The sequence below is a fragment of the Hyaena hyaena genome, unplaced genomic scaffold (assembly GCF_003009895.1).
Source record: "Hyaena hyaena isolate Hyena2069 unplaced genomic scaffold, ASM300989v1 scaffold_128, whole genome shotgun sequence".
In the NCBI taxonomy this organism is placed as follows: domain Eukaryota; kingdom Metazoa; phylum Chordata; class Mammalia; order Carnivora; family Hyaenidae; genus Hyaena; species Hyaena hyaena.
This window is the reverse complement of record NW_024080760.1, coordinates 2,429,017-2,452,715: the sequence shown is the minus strand read 5'-3', so window position 1 is coordinate 2,452,715 and position 23,699 is coordinate 2,429,017. Positions and strand designations below refer to the sequence as shown.

General features: G+C 37.8%; 1 protein-coding gene across 2 annotated transcripts in view; it reads left to right on the top strand.

Annotated features, from left to right (window-relative positions):
- Window positions 1-710: 710 nt before the first annotated feature.
- CCDC186 (coiled-coil domain containing 186) overlaps window positions 711-23,699 on the top strand; it is a 46,381-nt gene continuing 23,392 nt past the window's right edge. Inside the window, exons 1-4 of one of the 2 annotated variants that reach the window (XM_039237615.1) lie at window positions 711-913; window positions 10,938-11,627; window positions 16,802-16,928; window positions 22,274-22,402. In XM_039237615.1, coding sequence (XP_039093546.1) covers window positions 10,999-11,627; window positions 16,802-16,928; window positions 22,274-22,402 — 885 coding nt within the window. In that variant the 5' untranslated portion in view covers window positions 711-913; window positions 10,938-10,998. The remainder of the gene's footprint in view (window positions 914-10,937; window positions 11,628-16,801; window positions 16,929-22,273; window positions 22,403-23,699) is intronic. The other variant, XM_039237616.1, reaches the window with a different exon arrangement.

The following is a 23,699-nucleotide window of genomic DNA, read 5'->3' as shown; positions in this document are numbered from 1 at the left end:
GAAACTATTCACCTTACTTATCAGGACTCGTTTAAGCAACTGTATTCAATACACTTTTTGTTGCTAATTATTGAGCAGCTCCCTCATGTCATTCCCCACGTTGGCTATAAGGACACCCGGCAGGCCGGATAGGACACTTCCCGCCCTGCCTGGTGCCAGCGACGAACGCTCCAACAGTTTATTATTAAACAATGGCAACGAGTGCCACCCTGTACCCACGAACGCAGTGTTCTGGAAACCCCCAGAATCTCTCCCAGGGATGAATTGTCGACGGGTAGGTAGGCTGTTCCTGCTGATTCCTCCCTACGCCAGGTGCAAGGTTTCCGCATCAGAGCTGGGAAGTCACAATTTCGAATTCTCTTTTATTGCTTTATGCTCCTGACTAATACGAGTAGGGTCAAAAGGTGAGGTGGGCTTATATCCTATGAGCGCGTCCTACAGAAAGAAAGAACAGGCTTGGGTCAGGAGTGGCGCGAGACACAAGACGGGGGTAGCAGCATCGCCAGCTAGCCGGGCCGGTTGGGGCGTAGGTGCCCAGAGTCTGGGCGCGGGTGTCCGCGCTGCGAGCGCAGGAGGCGGGGCTGCCCCGGCCCCGCCCACTGCAGACAGGTTACCCTCGCCCCGAGGTGCGTCGCGTCACACCCCGTGCGCATCGCTGATTGGCTCCTCCAGGAAGCCCCGCCTCCTCAGCTGTAGTGGGGCCGGCTTTAGCGTCGCCGCCATCTTTGTTGATGTGTCAGCTCCGCGGGGGTTTGAGGAAGCCGAGAAGGAGGGACCGCGGTGTCGATCTTGTCCCTTTTCTCTGTCTCCTCGCACCTCCTGGTCTGCCGGTCCCCGCTATGGAGAAATTAGGTCCTGAGCCAGAGCTGCAGCGGCCTCGGTAGGGGTGCGGCCTGAGGCTCGGAGAAGTGGGGTGAGTGTTTGACGGGTGCCCGAAGCGGACCCGGAGTCGTGGTGGCGGCGCGGCGGGACTGCCCACGTCCCCCGCGGTCTGCGCGTCCCGGGTCGGCCGTCCGCCCTGGCCTCTGTCGGGGACAGTGGAGGCAGGAGAGCGCTAGCGGGACAGAGTTAGGTGTCCCTTCCTGTCCCTTGTCTTTTTGCCTGGGTCCCGGGCCCACTTGGAGAGACGGCGGCCCAGAGATGGGCGGGGGTCCTGGAGCCGCGCCTCCTGAGTGGTGCCCGGAGAGCAGTCGAATTTGGGCCGATTGCCTGGTCTCCCAGTGCGAACTGCCCCTAAGCCCCACCTGCCTGGCGATTTTTCATAGTCCCGATCGCCTGTTTCTCTTTTCGTCTCCAAGTTGACTGTGTGTTTTATGTTTACTGTTGTGGCGACTTTCTGCCGTCTTGTACTTGATTTTAAGTAACTTAAATATTTCTTTTTTTGGATGTTGGACATGAAAAATACTATTCTTGTTTTTTATGTTGCTTTTTTTTCAAGGACATCAAGGCATTTGATAAACCTTGGCTGGTAAGGATATTTCAGATTTGTTTATCAAACTTATAACATGGGGAAGGCTCTTCTACGTGGGTCCGAGTACCAAGCCTGGGGCAGCGCAGGTGTAATTAACGCTTAGCTGTTACCAATTTAACTGCTGTAGCTAACATTTACATATTGGTTTTGCTTAAAGAGACCAGGGTTTGGAGTCGGAGCATCAGGATTAGAACCTGCTCCTTTCACTTGATAGTCTTGTTTCCTGTGGGAATTAGTTTAGTAAAAATAATGGCATACGGTACCAAGCCTTTGGCATTTTTCTGTGCGTGTGTTTGTGTGTGTGTTTGATGTTCCCTTGATGCCTAGCGTTTTTACTTCTTCCAAAATGATAGGCTGGAAGTTTTTGTAAGAAAAGCATGCAGTAAACCGGTGCAGCCCTATTTCAACAGCTGTGCTGATAATCATTAAAAAACGACCAAATGTATAGGTACGCTAATTGTGGGTGTAGCCTTACCAACTACCGACTACACCTTCATATTTGCCGAGTTGGTCTTGTGGGAAAGATCAAGGTTAAAGAGACATTGATAGTAAAACTGAACTATCTCCTTGTGAATAAAGTATACAGTTCTCTGTACAGCTGCTTTTCAACTCTTTATTCATCATTACAGAAATAGTAAAGGATGATTGGCCTCGTTCTTTTTTTTCCCTTCCTTTTTGGTGTTTTTGTTTTACTTTAAATTAGATGAAGTTCTTGAGTAATTTACAAATCTTACAAAGAATTAAAACTCCTTTTTACACTGTAATAGACAAACGTAAATAATGAAGAAATGCCTGGCTTGTTGCCTGTGTTCTTGTTTTTTCCCTGGAAATGCATGGATTGTGTTTCTGTTGATGTTCTTATTTTTAAAACCTTGTCAAATTCAGAATACCAGCATATAAACCTTGATATTTCTTTAAACAGTAGAGGTTCAGAGAGGGTGTCATTGGTGTTTCAGAGTTTTAATCGCGAACATGAAAGGAGTAGTGTAGCGCAGTAAGTACTCAACCTTTCAGTTCCTTCACACGTGAATGTAAGACTTGTCCTTCAGTGCTATTGAATGACAGCATTCCTGATGGCAGTTGCTTAGTATGCTGGTATATTCAGTTAAAAAACCTCTTTTTACAGCTATGTGCTGACATCTCGAAGCGACGATGTATATTCACTCTTTACGAGGAGGTGATAGGTTGAAACAGCCTTATTTAGAAATTTAGAAAAATCATCTTTCTCTTTGAAGAAGGACTAGTGATCTGCATTAGTTTTCCACATTCGTTTAACAGTTCCATGTGAAAGTAAGAATCCTTGATCTCAAGTTTTATAGGTTCTTTTTTCTTTCAATACAACTTAGGATTTTTTTTAAACCCCTTATCTCTGTCTTTAATAAAGCTAAATCTTGAATTTCTCATAACCATTCATTGGGCTTAGAGTGTTGCAGTGTTGTATTTAGTATTCATTTCAGGGCAACATTAGGAGCCATAGATCATTTGATTTTTGAAATCATTTGGAATCTCATGCTTTCAGACTTCTTTGAATTTTATTTCTTAGCCACTGAGATTTTAAAAATCTCTTTGGGCTGAGGCGCCTGTGTGGCTCGATCAGTTGGTTAAGCATCCATTAAGCATCTGCTCAGGTCACAATCTCAGGGTTTGTGAATTCAAGTCCCTCCCAGGGATCTGTGCTGACAGATCAGAGCCTGGAGCCTGCCTGGGATTCTGTGTCTCCCTTTCTGTCTCTCCCCACCCCATCTCCCCATTGTTCTCTCTCAAAAGTAAACAAATAAACATTTTTAAAAAATCGATTTGGGCTAAGAAGTAAACAAAAGGAATAATATTGGGATGGAGGGGCAGTAGATACAAGGTAGAAATTAAACCTGGCAAAGGAAAATACTGATTGGTGAGTATACTTGTCAGTAGGACACAGGAACTGTTAGTCTGCCATAGGGGTGATTATGTAGTAAGTACTAGTGAGTAATTTTTTTGGTGAACTGTATCATATCATGTTAACTGAGTCCAGGGCAAAGGTGGCTTCAAAACTTAAACATTAACCAGAACCACTTAATAGAAGGAAGATTTATCACTGTTAATTTTTTTTAATTAGTCGTTTTTGAAGAGGGCATTATAGGTCATTTTTTCCCTCCCCCCCCCCCCCCCCCGCTTCTTTTAATTTACAGATTTGGAAAAAATTAGCTGAACACTTTTTATATTTTCTGAGACTCAGTAAAGTTTAAATAGCTCTCTACCGATAGCTTCAAAGTAAGATTTCTATATTAAAAACTTTATGATTTAAAACTTATTAGAGATCTATAAAACTGCATGGGTCTAAGATACTAAACCGAGAATATAACATATGACTTAATAATGTGATAGATTATATGGCTACTTAACCTCTTTTTCCTGGAATCTTGAATCATAATTTCTTTCTCCTGTCACAGGATTTGGTACTATCTTCTGGGGGGACTTTTGCTGCATCTATTGCTCTGAGTCTGTCCTAATACCTTTTCTGTGATATAATGCACATAACCCTAAAATTTACTCTGCCCTGCGTGTTGGGTGCAAAGCTAAACAAACCCCACAGGGATAACTGACCTTGGCTTCGTACTCTTTAAACCGTAAACTAAAGGCAACTTTAAAAATCTGATATGTTTCACATAAAGGAAACTCAGTATATTAAATTTTTACTTACAGGCTTAATTAGAATGTGACTACTGGGGGTGCCTGAGAGGTTCAGTTTGTTAAGCGTCCGACTTAAGCTCAGGTCATGATCTCGCAGTCCATGAGTTGGAGCCTGGAGCCAGCTTCAGATTCTGGGTCTCTCTCTCTGCTCCACCTCCGCTCGCACTCTCTCTCTCTCTCTTTCACAAATAAACATTAAAAAAAAAAAATGTGACTGTTGTACAAAATATTTCTCCTTTTTGATAGAACTTTTCTAGAGTTTTTTGAAATAGCTTAGTTTTTAATCTTTTTTAGTTTTTAATCTTTTAAAAGTAGAATTTGAGGGGCGCCTGGGTGGCTTAGTCGGTTAAGCGTCCGACTTTCGCTTAGGTCATGATCTCGCGGTTCGTGGGTTCTGGCCCCGCGTCGGGCTCTGTGCTGACAGCCAGCTCAGAGCCTGGAGCCTGTTTCAGTCTGTGATTCCCTCTCTCTCTGACCCTCCCCTGCTCACGCTCTCGCTCTTTCTCTCTCCTAGAAATAAATAAAAAATATAAAAAAAAAAAAAAGTAGAATTTGATTCCCCTTCTATGAATTTCAGTATCTGATATTTTCATCATGTGAAACAATGTTTCATGTTTTTTACACAGGTTCCTTTCTGTCCTAGTAGTTTATTCTGTGTTTAAAAACTTTATCCAGGAAAAGTGTATTTTAAAGGTAACATTCATCAAAAATCAGTTACTTGGGGATTGTGATCAGATTATGTTGGCTGTGGATGTATTTTTGATGTTATTTATTCCTTCTGATTTTAATTGCCAAATCAGAACCTTCTTGGAACTGGTCAGATAAGTTATTCGTTTGTTCATGCTGCTTTCAATGTGTATTTGGGGAATATGTGAAAAACCTTTCAATGTACTTTGCCTTCAAAGGACAGTAAACCATTATATTTAAGAATAGAAGTGCTCTCACAGACTCAAGTTGCTTATCTTAGTGGACATTATCTAAGAAATATGCAGCTAGTATTACTTGAGACTCAAATGGTACACTTTGTAATTTTAAAATGTGTAGTTGTAAATAACTAAACTGAGCCAGATTTTTTCTGTTGAATTTAAAACACTGATGCATGTCTTCTATAGCTTCTGAGGGAACACTGACAGATGTTCATATTAAAAAGCTGTAAACACAAAGAGTAAAAGATTTAACATGAAGCTTTTATATATATATAGGTCCACTATACCAGAATGTAAATTCCCAAAGGGATGCAGGTTTTCTTCACTGCCATGTTCCCAACACCTAGAACCGTACCTGCACATAATACATGCTCAATACATATTTGGTGAATGAATTAATAGTTTGGAAATGTATTTGTGACTTGGTACTTTTGTATGAGGCTTGTTTGTTTGATAACCTATTACCAAAGATCTGAGGATTGGATTCATTTGTTTTTGCATTATGTTAAGTAAGCTTAAGCTTTTTATTTGTTTATATTGCTGATTACTAAGAAAACAAGTAATAGTACTAAAAGCTATTAAAGGCTGTTTTTATTTTATTTGTAAGGCTATTCTATGGAAGTAATTTTGTAGAAATGTGTTTTTTTTTTCATTAAGAAATAGGGGCGCCTGGGTGGCTTAGTCGGTTAAGCGTCTGACTTTCGCTTAGGTCATGATCTCGCAGTTCGCGGGTTCAAGCCCCGCATCGGGCTCTGTGTTGACTGCCAGCTCAGAGCCTGGAGCCTATTTCAGAGTCTGTGTCTCCCTCTCTCTCTGACCCTCCCCTGCTCACGCTGTCTCTCTCTCTCTCCTAGAAATAAATAAAAATATTTAAAAAAAAAAAAAGAAATAAAACGGGGTCACCTGGGTGGCTCAGTCGTTTGAGTGTCCGGCTTCAGCTCAGGTCATGATCTCACAGTTCATGAGTTCCAGCCCCACATCAGGCTCTGTGCTGACAGCTCAGAGCCTGGAGCCTGCTTCAGATTCTGTGTCTCCCTCTCTCTGCCCTTCCCTCACTTGCACTCTGTCTCTCAAAAAAGAATAAATGTAAATAAATAAATAAATAAAACAAAGGTGGGTAAAGGTTGGCTTTAAGGCAAATAAAAACTGTTTCTTGACCAGTTGCCTACAGCTGATGAGCTCCAGTAAGAGCGAAACCAGTTCTCACTCCTGAAACAATATGGAAGTGTGGATTGGTCCTGTAGTACTGTGTCAGAAACAGAACTGACTCTGGAAAAAAAAAAAGGCTTCAGTTGAGGAATTTTGTGACTGCTAAGGTTTAAATACAGGATTTAACTCTATTGAATGAGAGTTGCTAAAAAGTCAGATAATCTGTTATATCTTTATATAAAGTCAGATAATCACTATATCTTTATATGGGACTGTAGATTTGTACGAGCACTTCTTAATTAAAACAATTTTGTAAACCTATGTCTAACTACTCTTAGGCTATGGATCCTCAGTTAATTTCAGTGATAGTTCCCCTGTCCCCAAAGAAGAAACTTGGACGGCAACCAAACTAGCCTACATCTGTGTTGCCAGCTGGAGGCCCGCAAGGGAACTCAGTTGACTGGTTCTTCCCCTGACCTCCCACCCCCCACTTACCTGGTTATTTGTGGACATAATCAAACTTATTGTACAAGCTCAGTTACTTAATCTTTGGTAATGGCTTTGCTGCATATATACACACAAATTTTCCTCAACCCCTCTCCTTTTGCTGCCAAAGTAGTATTCATTTGAGCATCAGAAAACTAAGTTTGCAAACTAAGTGACTACCGGATGTCAATTTATGTAAAAGGCCAAGGGCATATACTGAGCCACAATATAGAAAGTGCTTGTCTTTTGCGGTTAAAGTAAGCTTCCTTTAATGTAAATATATAAAACAGTCTAAGCTGAGGTAGTCATAAAAGCTGACTTATTTTTTTTTTCACTTAGATGAACATTCAGAATGAGACAAACTTTTGTTTTGCACTGCTTGTATATTACAAGTCTCAGATCATATATAAACTCAGTGGGTCCCACCCTCATTGAAAACTACTGGACAACATTTAACATTTGCAAGAATAATGGAAATGTAGTAAGGAATATATGTTAGATTTATTCATTATTACCATTATTATACTGCTTGAGATTTAAGAAGTTTGATTCACTTCAGAGTGAGGTTCCTCCTTGAAAGTACAGAGCTCATTTAAAAAGCTGAAGACTGTCCAGAAATGTCATAAGGAAGGCAGGGACTGTGTACTTGATGAGTGTATATACATGCAGTATGTTTTCATTTACATGAGAGATTATTTTTGTACTTACAATGAGAAAATTTGGAGGAAGGTGTGGATTTAGAATTGGTCCTTTAGGGGCACCTGGGTGGCTCAGTCAGTTAAGCGTCTGACTTCACCTCAGGTCATGATCATGCAGAGTCCAGCCCTGCATCGGGCTGACAGCTCAGAGCCTGGAGCCTGCTTCAGATTCTATGTCTCCCTCTCTCTCTGCCCCTCCTCTGTTCACACTGTCTTTCTCACTCAAAATTAAATAAACATTAAAAAAGTAAAGAATTGGTCCTTTAAATGTAATTAGGCTCTGAATAGACTGAAAGGAAGGTTATTCTCCATGGCAGGAAAGCCATGGAAATGTTAATGTGCAGATTGGAGGAATCTTGAGTAGACTGGTTGATTATAGTGAAGACCTAGGATTTTAGGAATGTGTTGGGAGATAAGATTGGGCAAGCAGTATGACTGGTTTACTCATGAGGAATCACAACTCTGAGGTATAAATATAAAATGGTTTCAGTTCTTAGGTCTGTTATACTGAGTAAAATGACCCCATCCTTTCTACTTCCCTCTGAAGTACAGTCCCTTAAAAATGTATGGGTTTGATATATTCTTTCTGCCACTTTTCATTACCAGAGAAAATTTATTCCAGAGATTAAGATAGGTTTCATTTAAAAAACAAAACAAGCAACAAAAAACATTACAAACCCCTTTGTCTACCTGAAGAAAGGATGAAGCTGTTAAGTTTCCAGCTGCTTAAAGAAGAGGCGATTTGGGTCTAAAATGTGTTCCTTCTTTTTTTCACCTCCCTCTAACTAGCTCTTTTGTAGTTAGCGGAAGACCAGCCTGTGGAGGCAGAATTCTTGTTATAGGAACCTCCAAAGAGGAAAGAGATATTCCTGACCTTAGTCTGCTTCATCTGGTTGCATTTGGTGGTGGTCTCTGTGGAGGTGGTATGTGTGCCCTTCTGGGGCAGTGTTGTAGCTCCCTGGTGCCTTCTGCCATCGAGGGCCAGCTCACTTCCTAGGGCAGCTCCTGTTCCCCTTGGGCAGAGCTATTGTAGTACGGGCTTCAGCCCCTTTTCTGGATTGGGTGACACTTGACCTAGCGCTCTCTCAAGTCACTTGCACTTTTCATTAAGCTCCCTATTTGTTTACTTGGAGTTGCAGGGAGGAGACTAGGAATGCAATAAGACTGAGAAATCAACATTTCAAGTGTTAAAGGTATGAAGTGATTACACCTGGACCGGGTTGCAGGGCGGGGACAGTAGAAAGGAGGGTATAATTGGAGGAGAAGTGAAATTGGTAAGAGAGGGCAAAGAAAAGGAAGGAGTCATGACTAAGAAAAATGATACCATTGACAGAAAGCGACAGGATTAGCTCAGAGTGCTCAATTATAGGAGCTACAATTTTAATTGGAGATTTTTAAGCTGTTTTTAGTTTGTGGCTGTGGTGGAATATCCATTTGAAATGCCTGAATTCAGATGGAGATTTTAATACAGGCACAGAGACCTAGTGAAGGCAAATAGATAATTCTTTATCTGTAAGTCAAGAACACAGGACTGAAAGTAACTAATGTGGATATCAGCTAGGGGGTGTTGGTTCAAATTATCAAAGTGGATGAATTATAGGAGGGGGAAAAAGGGTAAAGACTGAACCAAGGAGAATATGAAAGCTGGATAAAAGGGTAATAACCAGTATTTGGTTAGTGCTTCTCTCTTGACAAAGCATGGCACACATTCTCTAATGATAGAGCTGCTTCTTACTTGCTCTGTGCTGGAGACTCAGAATGCCTTGTCTTGCTTAACTCATTTAAATAGATCTCTTTATCTGTTATCTATTATTTTGGTCAGCTCTGAGTTCACCTTCAGTTGCTATACCATTGGTTATGATTGGTTTTTAGATTGGTTTCTAAATTAATACTTCAAATTCAACAGCAACACATTCACAAGTTATATATCACAGTGATTTACTTTAGGGAGAACTATACTGGTGGGTAATGCCCCTGTGTGAGAGTTCTTTTGTCCTGGATTTTGGAATACAGCATGCTTATGAGGCCTTTATAACTTACTACATTAATTCGTACTGTCTAGACCAAGCTTTTAATACTAGTGTGGGCTTTGTCTTAGTTATAACATATGTACAGCAAGATAATGATAATTTCTATTTGGTGGTTTGGGAATATGTTATACAGATAGGTAATTTGTAGAATTAAGGCCAATGTCCATGCTAGTTGATGCTCCATTTAAAGGGCAGTCTAAACTAAAAAACAGGATATTTAAAAAACTGGTCTTCTTTTCTTCGAATTATTCTTCCCCATTTACTACATTCCTAGAAGAATATTCCTCAAATGCAGTACTAGTTTTATTAGATCACTTCTGTACTTTAATTCAATACTTGAGAATTTACTGTGTGCTAGAAGCTATAGTATAAACAAGTATACAGGTCCATCGTGATTTATGGTCTGTCATAAAATTCATTCCTGCATATCATTCTGAGGTCATATTAACCTGACAGTCTCTCATCATTTTTCACAGTCCCTGACCAACACTTCCATCGTAGACGACATGAACATGTATCTTTCTGTTGCTCAAAAATTTTAATTTTTGTTTTGTTTTCCATAAATACATCTTCCATATTGAATTATTTCTTTCTAGTTTCTGTCAAAACTATGATCTCCCTTTTTTATCCAACCCTAGATGACAGTGTTAGCTCATCTACCCTATACATGCTTTGTTGATGTGTGATGAAAGAAGTTGACGTTTCTTTTTCATCAAGATTGCTGAAATATTTTGTATTTGTCTTAGGATAATTTTTGAAGTTGACTAATTTTCAGAAAATAGCTAAAACAGTAACCCTCATAAACAGCATGACAATTTATTCTAGTTGTTGAATCCGTTTTGTCAGTGTTCCTTTTATGACCTGGGCAGTGCGTATGAGCTCCATTTGAGTTGCCCTGAACGTTGTTTGTTCCTGATGAGAATGTTTGGAAATCACCATGGTACTTCCTGGATTCTTGCCTGGTTGAAAAACAAATTCCTGTAAGGGATCTTTAACACCCAGCTTTAGGAGCCTGGGCTATAGATAGAGTTTTCCTTCTCAGTAAATTGTTATCATCGTTAATGTGCATTGTTGCATAATCTTTTTCTTCTATTGTTTCCACTTCTGTCCTATTCAGTATTTTCTTATAGATTCTTGAGAGTGTCTTTGTCCTCTCAGGAAACAATTCAGTTGAATTCTAACAATTTAAACTTGTATATTTCATACCCAATAACTTATAGGGGTGATTAAGGAATGCCAGATTGCAACTGAAGTGAAGTCATGTGACTGAATTAGAGGAAAGAGAGTAAGATTGGTAGCACCCTGCTGGCTGCAGCACACTTGGATAGCCTGTCTTAGTTTGTTGTGGGTTTTCCCCCCTCTCAAAGAAAGGCTTTTAAAACAGTTATTAGTGGTAAATTTGTAGCCTTAATTATTTCACATCATGGAGTATATGCAAATACATATGAGGTCATGGTTTACAAAACTTTAAAAATTCTTAAAAATTTTGCTGTTTTGACTTTTTTAGACATAAAACGAAGATCGGGAACAGATTTGAAGCGGTGCAGAGTGAAGTGGTGGCGGTCAGCATGTCAGAGGCAGAGCACGTAGCCTCCATTTCCTCTGATAAAAATATCGAGAAAACATTTGAATTAAAGGAAGACTCCTGCAACTTGTTGTCTGGTGATGACAGCAGCTTAGAAAATGAGTCTACGCCACCATCATTAAATTTGGATAAAACTTTATGTCAGCCTAACGAACACACTCAAATTGAAGCACAGGAAAACTATATTCAGGATCATGGTGGAGGTGAGGATTCTTGTGCTAAAACAGACACATGCTCAGAAAATTCTGAACAGCTAGCTTATTTTCCTGGTGGAGACTTTACAGAGCAAGCTCCGAAAACAAATGAAACTGAGCAGACAGTGACACAGATATTGGCGGAATTGAGGTCATCTACATTTACAGAAGCAGCAAATCAAAAGACTTATTCAGAAAGTCCTTATGATACAGACTGCACCAAGAAACTTATTTCAAAAATAAAGAATGTTTCAGCATCAGAGGATTTGTTGGAAGAAATAGAATCTGAGCTTTTATCTACAGAGTTTGCAGAAGAACACCGAGTGCCAAATGGAATGAATAAGGGAGAACGTGCATTAGTTATGTTTGAAAAGTGTGTGCAGGAGAAGTATTTACAGCAGGAGCACACCATAAAGAAGTAAGGTTTTAATTTTTTTGCCTCCCTCTCCCCACCCCCCAGTATTAAAGATTGAATTCTTTAAAGGAAAGTATCATCTTGTCCGTTATTAGTATCACAAGTCATGCATGTTATAAATCATCAACAACATGTACTGAATAGTTGAGGAAATGTCAAGTTTGTCTGGTTACTTAATATATACCTATAGGAATAAATATTAATGTCAGTTCATTAAAGATCTAGAAATATTTATAAAGACAAATCAAGTTTTTTAGTTTTGAAAGAATGTAGAGCATAGTTTTGTTAAAACTGAGAAATTCAAAAGGAAACAAGAATTTATATAATTCAAAATCTTTTCTAAAATTCCCATTGTAAATTCATTGGTTTTCAAAATTAAAATTTAGAGAACAAAATTGGTTAGTCCACAGTAATTAAGAACAGTTATTTTTAGACTTTTGTTGGATTGATAGTTAATTTTTATTTTAATGATAGTTTAATTTTATTTTGTCTTTTCTTAATAGTATCATAGTCCTGTATTTTCTAGATTTTTTTTACTTAAGTGATACAAATGTTTAGGCAGTGTTTTATAACCTTTAAGAAAAGAAAATAAAACATACTAACCTTCACTGAAGCACAGACTGATTTCTCTTTTTTATTAAATGATACTTAAAAAAATTGGAATGGGAGATACATGTGTAGAGAAAGAAGTGGAGGCAATCTATATACTAGAGAAGAGTGACAGAAAAAATTATAATCCAAATATTGCTAGATAGGTAACTGACTTTTAATGATCTCCTTGCTTCCAGGGTTTACTCTTCTAAATTTTTTTTTTAAGTTTGTTTATTTTGAGGGAGAAAGGGGGAGGAGAAGCAGAGAGAAAGGAAGAGTGAGAATTCCAAGCAGGCTCTGCCCTGGGGCTTGATCCAGCCATGAGATTGTGACCTGAGCCTTAACCAACTGAGCCACTCAGGTGCCCTTCTTCTAGATTTTCTTCCTCAGTGGATCAATCTTCTCCAAACCAGCTTATCCTTCATTGGTTTATCCAGTGAACTTGAATCTCTCTCTTAAGCACCCAGAGCCCTTCTTTTTTTCTGTTTTCAATTTTTTAGATTGTGACAAAATATACATAAGATTTACTATCTTAAGTATTTGTTTTAAATGTTTATTTATTTTGAGAGAGAGAGATGGAGTGTGCACAAGTGGAGGAGGGGCGGAGAAAAAGAGGGAGAGAAAGAATCTCAAGCAGACTGCACTGTCAATGCATAACCCAATGGGGAGCTCAGTCTCCTGAACCATGAGATCATGACCTGAGCCGAAATCAAGAGTCAGACACTCAAACGACTGAGCCACCCAGATGCCTCCATCTTAACTATTTTTAAGCATACAGTTCAGTAGTGTTAGGTTTATTGTTGTACAACCAGTCTCCAATAGCTTTTTCAGCTTTCAAATGTGAAACTCTAGACCCATTAAACAACTCCCTATTCCCCTGCCCTCAGCCCCTGACAGCCACTATTCTACTTTCTGTTTCTAAAAGTTATTCTTGATACTTTATATAAAGTGAGATCATATAGTATTTGTCTTTTTGCAGTTAGCTTATTTCACTTAATGAGTGTCTTCAAGGATCATCCATATTGTAGTATCTGTCAGAAATGCCTTCCTTTTTACGGGTGAATAATTTATGTATATACTGCATTTTGTTCATTCATCTGTCAGTGGACGTTTAGGTTGCTTCCACATTTTGCCTGTTGTGAATAATAGTACTGTGAACATGAGTGTACAAATACTTCTTGAGACCCAAGTCTCTTCTTCCTACTGTCCTAAAACTGAGGTGCCTGGGTGCCTCAGTCAGTTAAGCGTTTAACTCTTGATTTCGGCTCAGGTCATGATGTCATAGTTCATGAGATCAAGTCCTGTGTCAGGCTCTGCACTGACAGCATGGAGCCTGCTTGGGACTCTCTCTCTCTCTCTCTCTCTCTCTGGCCCTTTCCTACTATCTCTCAAAATAAATAAACGTTCAAAAAAAGATACCTCAGGGGTCCCCCGGGTGGCTCAGTCAGTTAAGCAACTGACTTGGCTCAGGTCATGATTTTGCAGTCTGTGAATTCAAGCCCTACATTGGGCTCTGTGCTGATAGCTTAGAGCCTGGAGCCTGATTCAGATTCTGTGTCTCCCTCACTCTCTCTCTGCCCTTCCCCCACTCACACACACTTTGTCTCTCTCTCTCAAAAATGAATAAACATTAAAAAATTTAAAAAAATACTACCCCCAAATTAATGGCTACTTCTGCTCATATGCTTATTGGAATGCTGCTTTTATGAATAAACTATATGCTTCTGTACTTAGACCTTCAGTGCTTTTATTGTTGATTTTTTTAGGGCAAATTCCCCATTTTCCTTCTGTACCTGTTCTTTCAGATCCTGTTTTTGAGATTGTCCCTGATGCCCTCTTCCCACTTTGCTCAGATCTGGACTCCTCACTTTAATGCTCTTCTTGTAAATTATAAGATGTTGTACATTAAATAATAACAAATAATTATATGTTGTTGATTATATTCCTGGCACTTTCATATATTAACTCATGGATTCACAATAATTCTCTGTGGTATGAACTATTATTATTCCCATTTTACAGATGAGGTATCTGAAGCACAGAGAAATTAACTCAAGGTCACTTGCTAGTAGATGCCAGAGTTAAAATCTGAGCCTCGTTACTTTGGCTTCAGAAGATTTTTTAATGTGGTTATCTGAAATGAGCTAGTTAAGTTCTTAAGTTTATCTAAAAATATTAGGAATACAATAGAAAATTCTTTTTGCCGCATCCTGTCTAAACAGCGGCTGCGTGGTAGACTGAGGTAAGCATAGTTGTGGTCAGATGCCTGCTGTTGGGAGATTTCCCTCTTCTGCTTGCAAACTCTGTTTTGTGGTTCATCTCAACCTTCCTGAGTCAAAATTTGTCATGTCTGTGAGGGGAACGATAGATGGAATTGTTTGTACACATTAAAGACATTTAAAAATACTAGATATTATTTTAACTAAGTTAATCATTTGTTATACACATGGTATTTTGAATTCCAAAGAAAATGCTGTGTGACTCAGGTTAGCTCTAGAACAACTGATAATTTTCTTTTGCCTTCATTTAATATTCTATAAAGAAAATTACCTTTCAGTTCCTTTGGCTTAAATTTTCATGATCAACCTATTTCCAGATGTCTGTTTACACATCCATTTGTCTGTTTTCTAACATGGGTATATTGTCCAAGGTCCCAACCAGAACTGTTACAAACAGTTAATTGTGTATCGGATGTGACAGTTTGAGGGTTTGCTGCTCTTCTGCCTCTGTGAATTGTTTACTTGTGAGCTATCGCCAGGATTCTTGTGTTGCAGGTCGTTTTCTGAGACAACTTGAGTGTATACCTAAACAAACAAATAATCTAAGTTAAACCACTGTGCCAAAAAGTCTTGCATAAAGTTGCATGCTGCATGTTTTTTCCTTCCCAAACCTTTGTGTGGCTGGCTTCATCGCTGTATACCTGCTCATGAGAGAGGCCTACTCTGACTGCCTTACCGAAATCACTGCTCCAGTCACTCTCCGCCCTAGTGCCCTCCCTTAGTTTTCTTAATAGGTTGGGATCACTACCTGACATTTTATTATATGTTGTTTATTTTCATTTTCTCCCTTTGAATGTAAGCGCCATGAGGGTGGGGATAGTTTGCTGACATACTTCTAGCACGTAGAACGGTATAGGGGGCACCTAGGTGGCTCAGTTGGTTAAGCGTCTGACTCTTGGTTTCAGCTCAGGTCACCATCTTACGGTTTGTGGGTGACTCTTGGTTTCAGCTCAGGTCACCATCTTATGGTTTGTGGGTTCCAGCCCCATGTAGGGCTCTGTGCTGACAATGTGGAGCCTGCTTGGGATTCTCTCTGTCTTTCTCTCTGTCTCTCTCTCTCTCTCTGTCTCTCTCTCGGTCCCTCCCTTGCTCGCTTACTCGCTCTCAATCATAATAAATAACTTAAAAAAAAAAAAAAGAATAGTATAGGTACACAGTAGGTAAGCGTTGGTTGAGCAGTCTTCAAAGCAGGAGAAAGGCTTGGGCTGTGGAATCAGACCTGGGTTCAAATCTCAGCTCAACTACATTCTAGTTACATGACCTAGAACAAGTGCCAGGCTTCAGGTTTGTTTGTTTGTTTGTTTGTTTCCCGTTAAGACATAATAATTTCACAGACTTACTAATTTCATAAACCTGAATACTAAATGAAATAATGCACTTAAAAATTAAGTTAGTAATTGAGCAATCAATGTTAAGTAGTAGCTGTTGCTATGCTAGGGCCGCCTCGGTGCCTCAGTCAGTTAAACATATGACTCCTGATTTCCGTTCTGGACTCATGATTTGTGAGTCCAAGCCTCTCAGTGGGGCTTGGGATTCTCGCTCTCCTCTCTGCCCCTCCCCCACTCATGGTCTCTCTTAAAATAAATAAAACTCAAAAAAAACTTTAAAAAATTCTAAAGTATTCTTAACTTCCTTAGATGTTTTATTTTACGGTTCTGACTTTTTAAGGTTTTATTTATATTTTTCTAGGAGACTCAAAATTTCTGCTTCAACTTTTATATTTTATGTATTTTTTGTTTTATTTCATCTTCTTCTGTAACTATTATTAGAGTACCATTGAAATTTCTTAAAATAAAAAGCAAGATTTTTCACCCTCAGTATTGTGGACATTTGGGGACAGATCATTCTTTGTTGGTGGTGGGGCCGTGCTGCATTATAAAATGTTCAGCAACATCCCTGACCTCTACCCAAAAGAATCCAGTGGCCACCCCCACCCCTGTTGTGACCAAAAATGACTCCAGGCAAATACCTGGAAGGGCTTTGCCCTAGGTTAGGAACCACTGATCTGGAGGACTGCAAGTACTGAGGGGGTGAAATGCATCGTTGAGATAACTCAAAGCAGTAAGCTTAAAAAGAATATGGTTTTCTTTATCTGATTATATTTCACTTGATTTGAAACCTACGAATTTCTAGCAAGAAGGTAATAGCCTGGCCTCTAGAGAATGTTTTTTAAAGTATAATAGATCATTACAGAAGGATTACTTAGGAATGTTGATGTATTTATCATAAGTATAGTCTGCAGACAGATTGGGTTTTACACCTCCAGTTTTAATTATGTTTCATTTATACCACCCTTTTTATATTTAGGTTAATTAAAGAAAATAAGAAGCATCAGGAGCTCATCTTAGACATTTGTTCAGAAAAAGACAATTTAAGAGAAGAACTAAAAAAAAGAACAGAAACAGAGAAGCAGCATATGAACACAATTAAACAGGTAAAGAGATAAAAATCTTTAAAGACTATACTTCAATTTATAAAAATAAATACATTCCTGAAAATTTGTGTATAAATTGAAGTTCTTTAAGCTAAATTGTATTTTAAATGTAGTTGGTATGTAAAGCATTCTTTTTTATGGAATGGGAATAATAGTCTGATTTTTTTTCTCTTATGTAAATTTATATTCTTACAAGACATATGAGTGTATTCTATATATAATAGAAATCAGAGGAAAAAAGGATTTAATTTGGAAGTAAGAAAGACTATTACCAATTAAGGGTAAAAGTAATATATATCTATAATTAGTATCTGGCATCAGAATATTTTTAAGCTTTTAGTTTAAGATGATTCCATTCTCAGTATTGTTGTGAACTATGCTGTGAAGACTGGCTCTCCTGCTTCAGATTTTATCTGGCTAGCTGACTTCACTGGTTTGTCCTTTCCTCTTTTTCTTTCCTTCAGAAATGTTTTTTTAATGAACTGTGATGCATGCATGGGTCAACAAATTGAATATTCAGATCAGGAGCAAAGCTGAGCTGCTCGATATCTTTCTCAGCTTTTTTTTCCCCCTGTAGACAGGATTAGAAGCATTTTAACTTTAAAAGTCTTCCCTTTTCTTTCATCCTTCACCAAAAACTGTATAATGAAAATAATAGTAAACAATTCATAATAATAAACATTCATAATAATAAAGAATTAAACCAAGTTTCACTTGCTTATGTTTTGGTATACTTAATGCATTACTACATAGTTGGAAAATGATTGTATTTGTACATTTCACTTATTTAACCATGATTTTTATATGCTTTAGAGCTACACCACATGTAACCCAAACTTAGAATTTTAAAGTATGAGGGAATCTTAATAATGGGCCGAAGCTACATTTTGGTAGGCAGGTCACTGCCGATGACCAGAAACTTCAGACTGAATATATGGGCAAGAACCAGAGTTGTTCTTTCCATGGGCTTGTTAGTGGTTGTGCTTTTTTTTTTTTTTTTTTTTAAGGAGAAAATTGGATTCTACTTGGTTTTGCTAGCCAGTATAGCAGAGTTTTTTTTCTTTTCTTTTTTTAATTTTTAAAAATGTTTTATTTATTTCTGAGAGAGAGAGAGAGAGAGAGAGAGACAGTGTGAGCAGGGGAGGATCAAAGAGAGAGGGAGACAAAGAATCTGAAGCAGTCTCCAGGCTCTGAGCTAGCTGTCAGCACAGACCCCGACGCGGGGCTCGAACCCACGAACCGTGAGATCGTGGCCTGAGCCGAAGTCGGATGCTTAACCGATTGAGCCACCCAGGCGCCCCTAGAGTTTGTTTTTTTGTTTTTGTTTTTTTGTTTTTTTTTTACTTTCATCTCTAGTTCTCCACCTTTCACTATGGCAGCCATTAGCCACATATAGCCATTGAGCACTTGAAAGATGGCTAGTCCAAATTGAGAAATGCTGTGAAGTGAAATAGACACTTAATTTTAGAGACTTAGTATAAAAAAAAGTAAAATCTCACAATTTTCCATGTTGATTATGTGTCAAAATGATAATACTTTGGATATATTAAGTTTAATATTTCACTTTTTGCTTTTTAAAATGTGTCTACTAGAAAATATAAATTATACATATGGCTGTATTCTATTGGACTGGGTCACTCTAGGTAATTTTGTCATGAGGAAAGTTAGCACACATGTTCTATAAGCTAACATTTAGGGATTTTTTTTCAACAGCTTTATTGAGATATAATTTACATACCCTACATTTCATCCATTTCAAGTGTACAGTTTAATGGTTTTTAGTTGTACAACGTTTACCATAACAGTAAGGTTTTTTATCACCTCCCAAAGAAACCCCATATCCATTAGTCACTCCTTGTTTCCCTCTGAACCCTTTCCTCCCCCCAGCCCTAGGGAACAACTGATCCACTTTCTGTCTCTATGTGTTTATCTTTTCCGAGAGTTTCATATACATGGAAGGATATAACATGCAGCCTTTTGTGTCTGACTTCTTGCAACATGTTTTCAAGGTTTCATCCAAGTTGTGGCATGTACGTTTCTTTTAATGGCTGAATAATATTCCATTGCATAGATTATATAGCATTTTGTCCTTTCATCAGTTGATAGATATTTGAGTTGTTTCTACGATTTGGATGTTGAGAACGATGCTGCTATGAGCATTCGTGTACAAGTATTTATGTGATCAGCTGTGTGCTTTCATTTCTCTTGGGTGTCTACTTAGGAGTGAGATTGTTGGGTCAAACGATTATATTTAAAGTTTTGAGGAGCTGCCAGACTGTTACCCAAAGTGGCTGCCCTATTTTACATTTCTACCAGCAGGGTATGAGCGTTCACTTTCTCCACATTCTTACCAATGTTTGTTGTTATGGACTTTTTGTTTTGTTTTTGTTTATTTAATGTTTGTTTTGAGAGAGAGAAAAAGCATGAGTGGAGGAGGGACAGAGAGAGACTCCCAAGCAGGCTGGTGCTGTCAGTGCAGAACCCAACCCGGGGCTGGATCTCATGACCATAAGATCATGGCCTGAGCCAGAATCAAGAGTCTGATGCTTAAATGATTGAGTCACCCAGGTGCCCCTGGACTTCTTAATTATAGTCATCCTATAATTAGGTTATAGGATGTGAAGCATCCTATAGTAGGTTTGAAGTAGTATGTCATTGTGGTTTTGATTTGCATTTCCTTAATGACCAATGAAGTTGAACATCTTGTATTTCTGGAGAAATACCTATTTAAATTCTCTGCCCATTAAAATTTTTTTAAAATTGACGAGTTGTAATAGTTCCTTTTATATTCTGGATAATAAGCCTCTATCAGATATATGGTTTATAAATATTTTCTCCCATTCTTTGGATTGTGTTTTCACTTTTGTTTTTTTTAGATCGTGAATTTTTTAAAGTAATGTCTACACTCAGTGTGGGGCTTGAACTCACCATCCCGAGATCAAGAGTCATATGCTCCTCTGACTGAGCCAATGAGGTGCCCCTTTTTTTCCCTCACATTCTTGATAGTATACTTGAAACACAAAAGTTTTAAAAGTTGCTGATGTCCAAGTTATCTGTTTTTTGTCTTTTGTGCATTTAGTGTCATATGCAACATTCCATTGCTAAATCCAAGATCATGAAGATTTGGCTTTTATATTTAGTTTTTAATTAATTTTGAGTTAATTTTTGTGCATGGTATCATGTAAGGGCTCAACCTCATTCTTTGTGGCTATTCTGTTGTCTCAGAATCATTTGTTGAAAAGACCGTTCTTTGTTCTTCCTCTATTGAGTAGTCTTCGCATCTTTGTTGTAGATCATTTGATATATGGCTTTATCTCTGGGCTCTAAATTCTGTTTCATGGATCTCTGTGTCTTTTGTTACAGTAGTACCAACACTACTTTGGTTGCTGTGTTTTGTAGTAAATTTTAAAATTGAAAAATGTGAGTTCTTAAACTTTGTTCTTTTCTTTCTTTTTTTAAAGTTTATTTATTTATTTTGAGAGAGTGCCAGCAGGGGAGAGGCAGAGAGGGAGAGAGAGAATCCCAAGCAGGCTCCACACTATCAGCACACAGCTAAACATGGGGCTCAGTCCCACGACTGTGAGTTCAAAATCTGAACAGAGATCAAGAGTTGGACACTTAACCGACTGAGCCACCCAGAAACCCCTCTTCTTTTTCCAAATTGTTTGGCTATTCTTAATTCCTTGCATTTCCATCTGAGTTTTACTCTCATGTTGTCAATTTCTACAGTGAAGCTAACTGCGTTTCTGATAGGCCTTGAATCTGTAGACTCATCTGGGGAGTTTTGCCATCTTAACAATCGTAGGTCTTCTACTTATATGGATGACTTTCCATTTATTTAGATCTTTAATTTCTTCAACAGTGTTTTGTAGTTTTCATAGCGTAAGTTTGTACTTTCATTAAATTTATTCCTACATGATTTATTTTTTCATGCTACTGTAGATGAAATAGTTTCATTAATTTCATTTTCAGATTGTTAATTACAAGTGTATAGAAATACAAGATCATGTCATCTGCAAATAGAGAATTTTACTTAATCCTTAAGTAATCTCTACCCAGCATGGTGCTCAGACATACAATCCCTTGATCAAGCCAGCCAGGCTCTACTGACAGTCAGCCAGGCTCCCTGAGATCTTTCTTCTTTATTAACATGGGTGTCCATAGCTATAATCTTCCCTCTAAACACTGCTTTAGATACAACCCTTAAGTTTTGGTATGTTGTGTCTTTATTTTCATTCACCACCGTGTATTTTCTAATTTTCCTTATGATCTGTTCTATTGGTTATTGAGGTGTTAATTTTACATATTTGTGGATTTCTGAGATTTCTTGCTATTATTGACTCAAGTTTCATTCCATTATGGTTGAAGATCGTGCTTTATATGATTTCAGTTTTTTAACCTGTATTGAGGTTTGTTTCAGGACCTAGCATATGTTCAGTCCTGGAGAATATTCCATGTGCACTTGATGAGCATGTGTATTCTCCTCTTGTTGGGTGGAATGTTGTATAGGTGTGTTAGATCCAGTTCTATAATTTTGCTCAAGTTTCCTATTTCCTTGTGAATCTTCTACTTCTGTCCATTATTGAAAGTGAAGTATTGAAGTTTCCAACTATTAATTGCCTTCTTCATTTCTGTCAGTTTTTAGTTCATGTATTTTGGTGCTATATTATTAGGTACATATATACTTAGAATTATTATTATAGAATGACCATTTAACCATCATGAAATATTCCTCTTTGTCTCTGGTAACATTTTTTTTATTTTTTAGTTTATTTTGTATATTAGTATAGCACTCCTCCTTTCTTATGGCTGTTTGCAAGCTGTATCTTTTTCTATCCTTTTAGTCTGAATCTTTGAATTTAAAGCACCTCTTATAGAAAGCATATTGTTGGATCTTGTTTTTTACTCCAGTCTGATAATCTCTGCCTTTTGATGTGATTATTTAACACAATCTTGTTTAATGTTGTTATTGACAGTGGATTTATATCTGCCATATTTTTTATATGTCTCATGTCTATTTTGTTCCCCTGTTCCTCCCTTACTGCTTTCTTTTGCATTAAGTAAATATAACATTTAAATTTCTTTCGTATTTTCACTATATTTTTTTATTTCCATAGTGATTGTTCTTGAGCTTACTATATACATCTTACCAGAATCTGTCAGCTTTATACTAACTTACTTCTAATGAGATTTAGAAACAGGGCTAACTTTTACTTTTGATTTTGTGTTTTAAAGTGTATTCATTACTTCCTTTATGTTCCTTTTCATTGTTTATATTTATTTAAAGTGTTGGTGGTCTATTTGGTATAGTTATGAAAATAATCTGGAAATAATTTTCTTTACAGTTAGAATCAAGAATAGAGGAACTTAGTAAAGAAGTTAAAGCTTCTAAAGATAAACTTCTAGCTCAAGACATTGCAGCTAAAAATGCAGTTCAGCAGTTACATAAAGAAATGGCTCATCGGATGGAGCAGGTATTTTTCAAATCAGTGTCATTATTAACTTTATATTCTGGTGACTCTTATTATTATAAACTAACTTGTTAGACTGCTTTGAGTATGAGTGGTATCTTAAGAATAGGTAAATTTTATAAAAGATGCTAAAGCAACTCATAAATACATGCTAACTACAAAAATATTTTTAAAATTAGAGAAAAAAGTGAAAGTCCTCCTTCATTTGTACTTCTCTCTTCCTGCCCCCAATCCCTTTGTATCCCATTCCTTGTTCTGTAGCTAATTTATATTTTGGTTATGTATCTTACCACATATACAGGTATAAGTCACACAAGCATATGTGTATGTATTCATATACTTATTCCTCCTTTTTAAAAAAATTTTGTTTTATGTTTTGTTTATTTTTGAGGGCAGAGAGAGAGGGAGACACAGAGTCCAAAGCAGACTTCATACTCTGAGCTAGTTGTTAGCACAGAGTCTGACACGGGGCTCAAACTCATGAACTCTGAGAGCATGACCTGAGCCGAAGTCAGACACTTAACCTATGGAGCCACCCAGGCGCCCCCTTATTCCTTCTACTTGATTGGAATCTTACTGTACAATTTTTTGGGGGTTTTCCAACTTAATACATTTTGGTAATGTTTTTGAGTTGCTATTTATGGATTTCAGAAGAGATCATTTTAAGCATTGTTTTTTGTATTATTATTGCCTGCACTGTTAATTATAGGATCTTAGTCATCTTCATTTCTCTATCCACAAAACCTAGCATAATGCCTAATAATTGGTCCTTAAGGTGAATTGAATCAGAAGGTGATATCTGACTGCTAACACTGCCTGGGAGATGGATCCGGTTCTTTCTACCCTAAAGCTAAACTTTAACAAACAGTTGATCCTCAACCTTTATTTCTGTGATTTTTTTACAGTATGATGATTTAAAACCTATGCTATGCTCTCAGCTCTCAAACTTTTTGTACTAATTGAAGAGAAGTATAGAGGATGAGACCTTAAGAATTTGTTGGTTTTAATAGACTCAAACATAACTGATAATTAGAGTCACCAAGCTGGTAATTAGAACCACAAAGCTTTTTAAAAAACAATGTATTCTTTGGAGTTTATTATATTTTAAAAAAAAAATAGTAGTTGGATATACACAGTAACAATTTGAACAGTAAAAAATGAGTCTTCTTTCAAACATTTTCTCCCATTTTACCCCTTCCCAGAGGTAACCATTGATGATGCCCAGTTTCCTGTGTATTTGTCCCAAATGTTTGTTGCCTAGACATGCATGTATGTATTCTCCTTCTTCCTTCCATTCCCC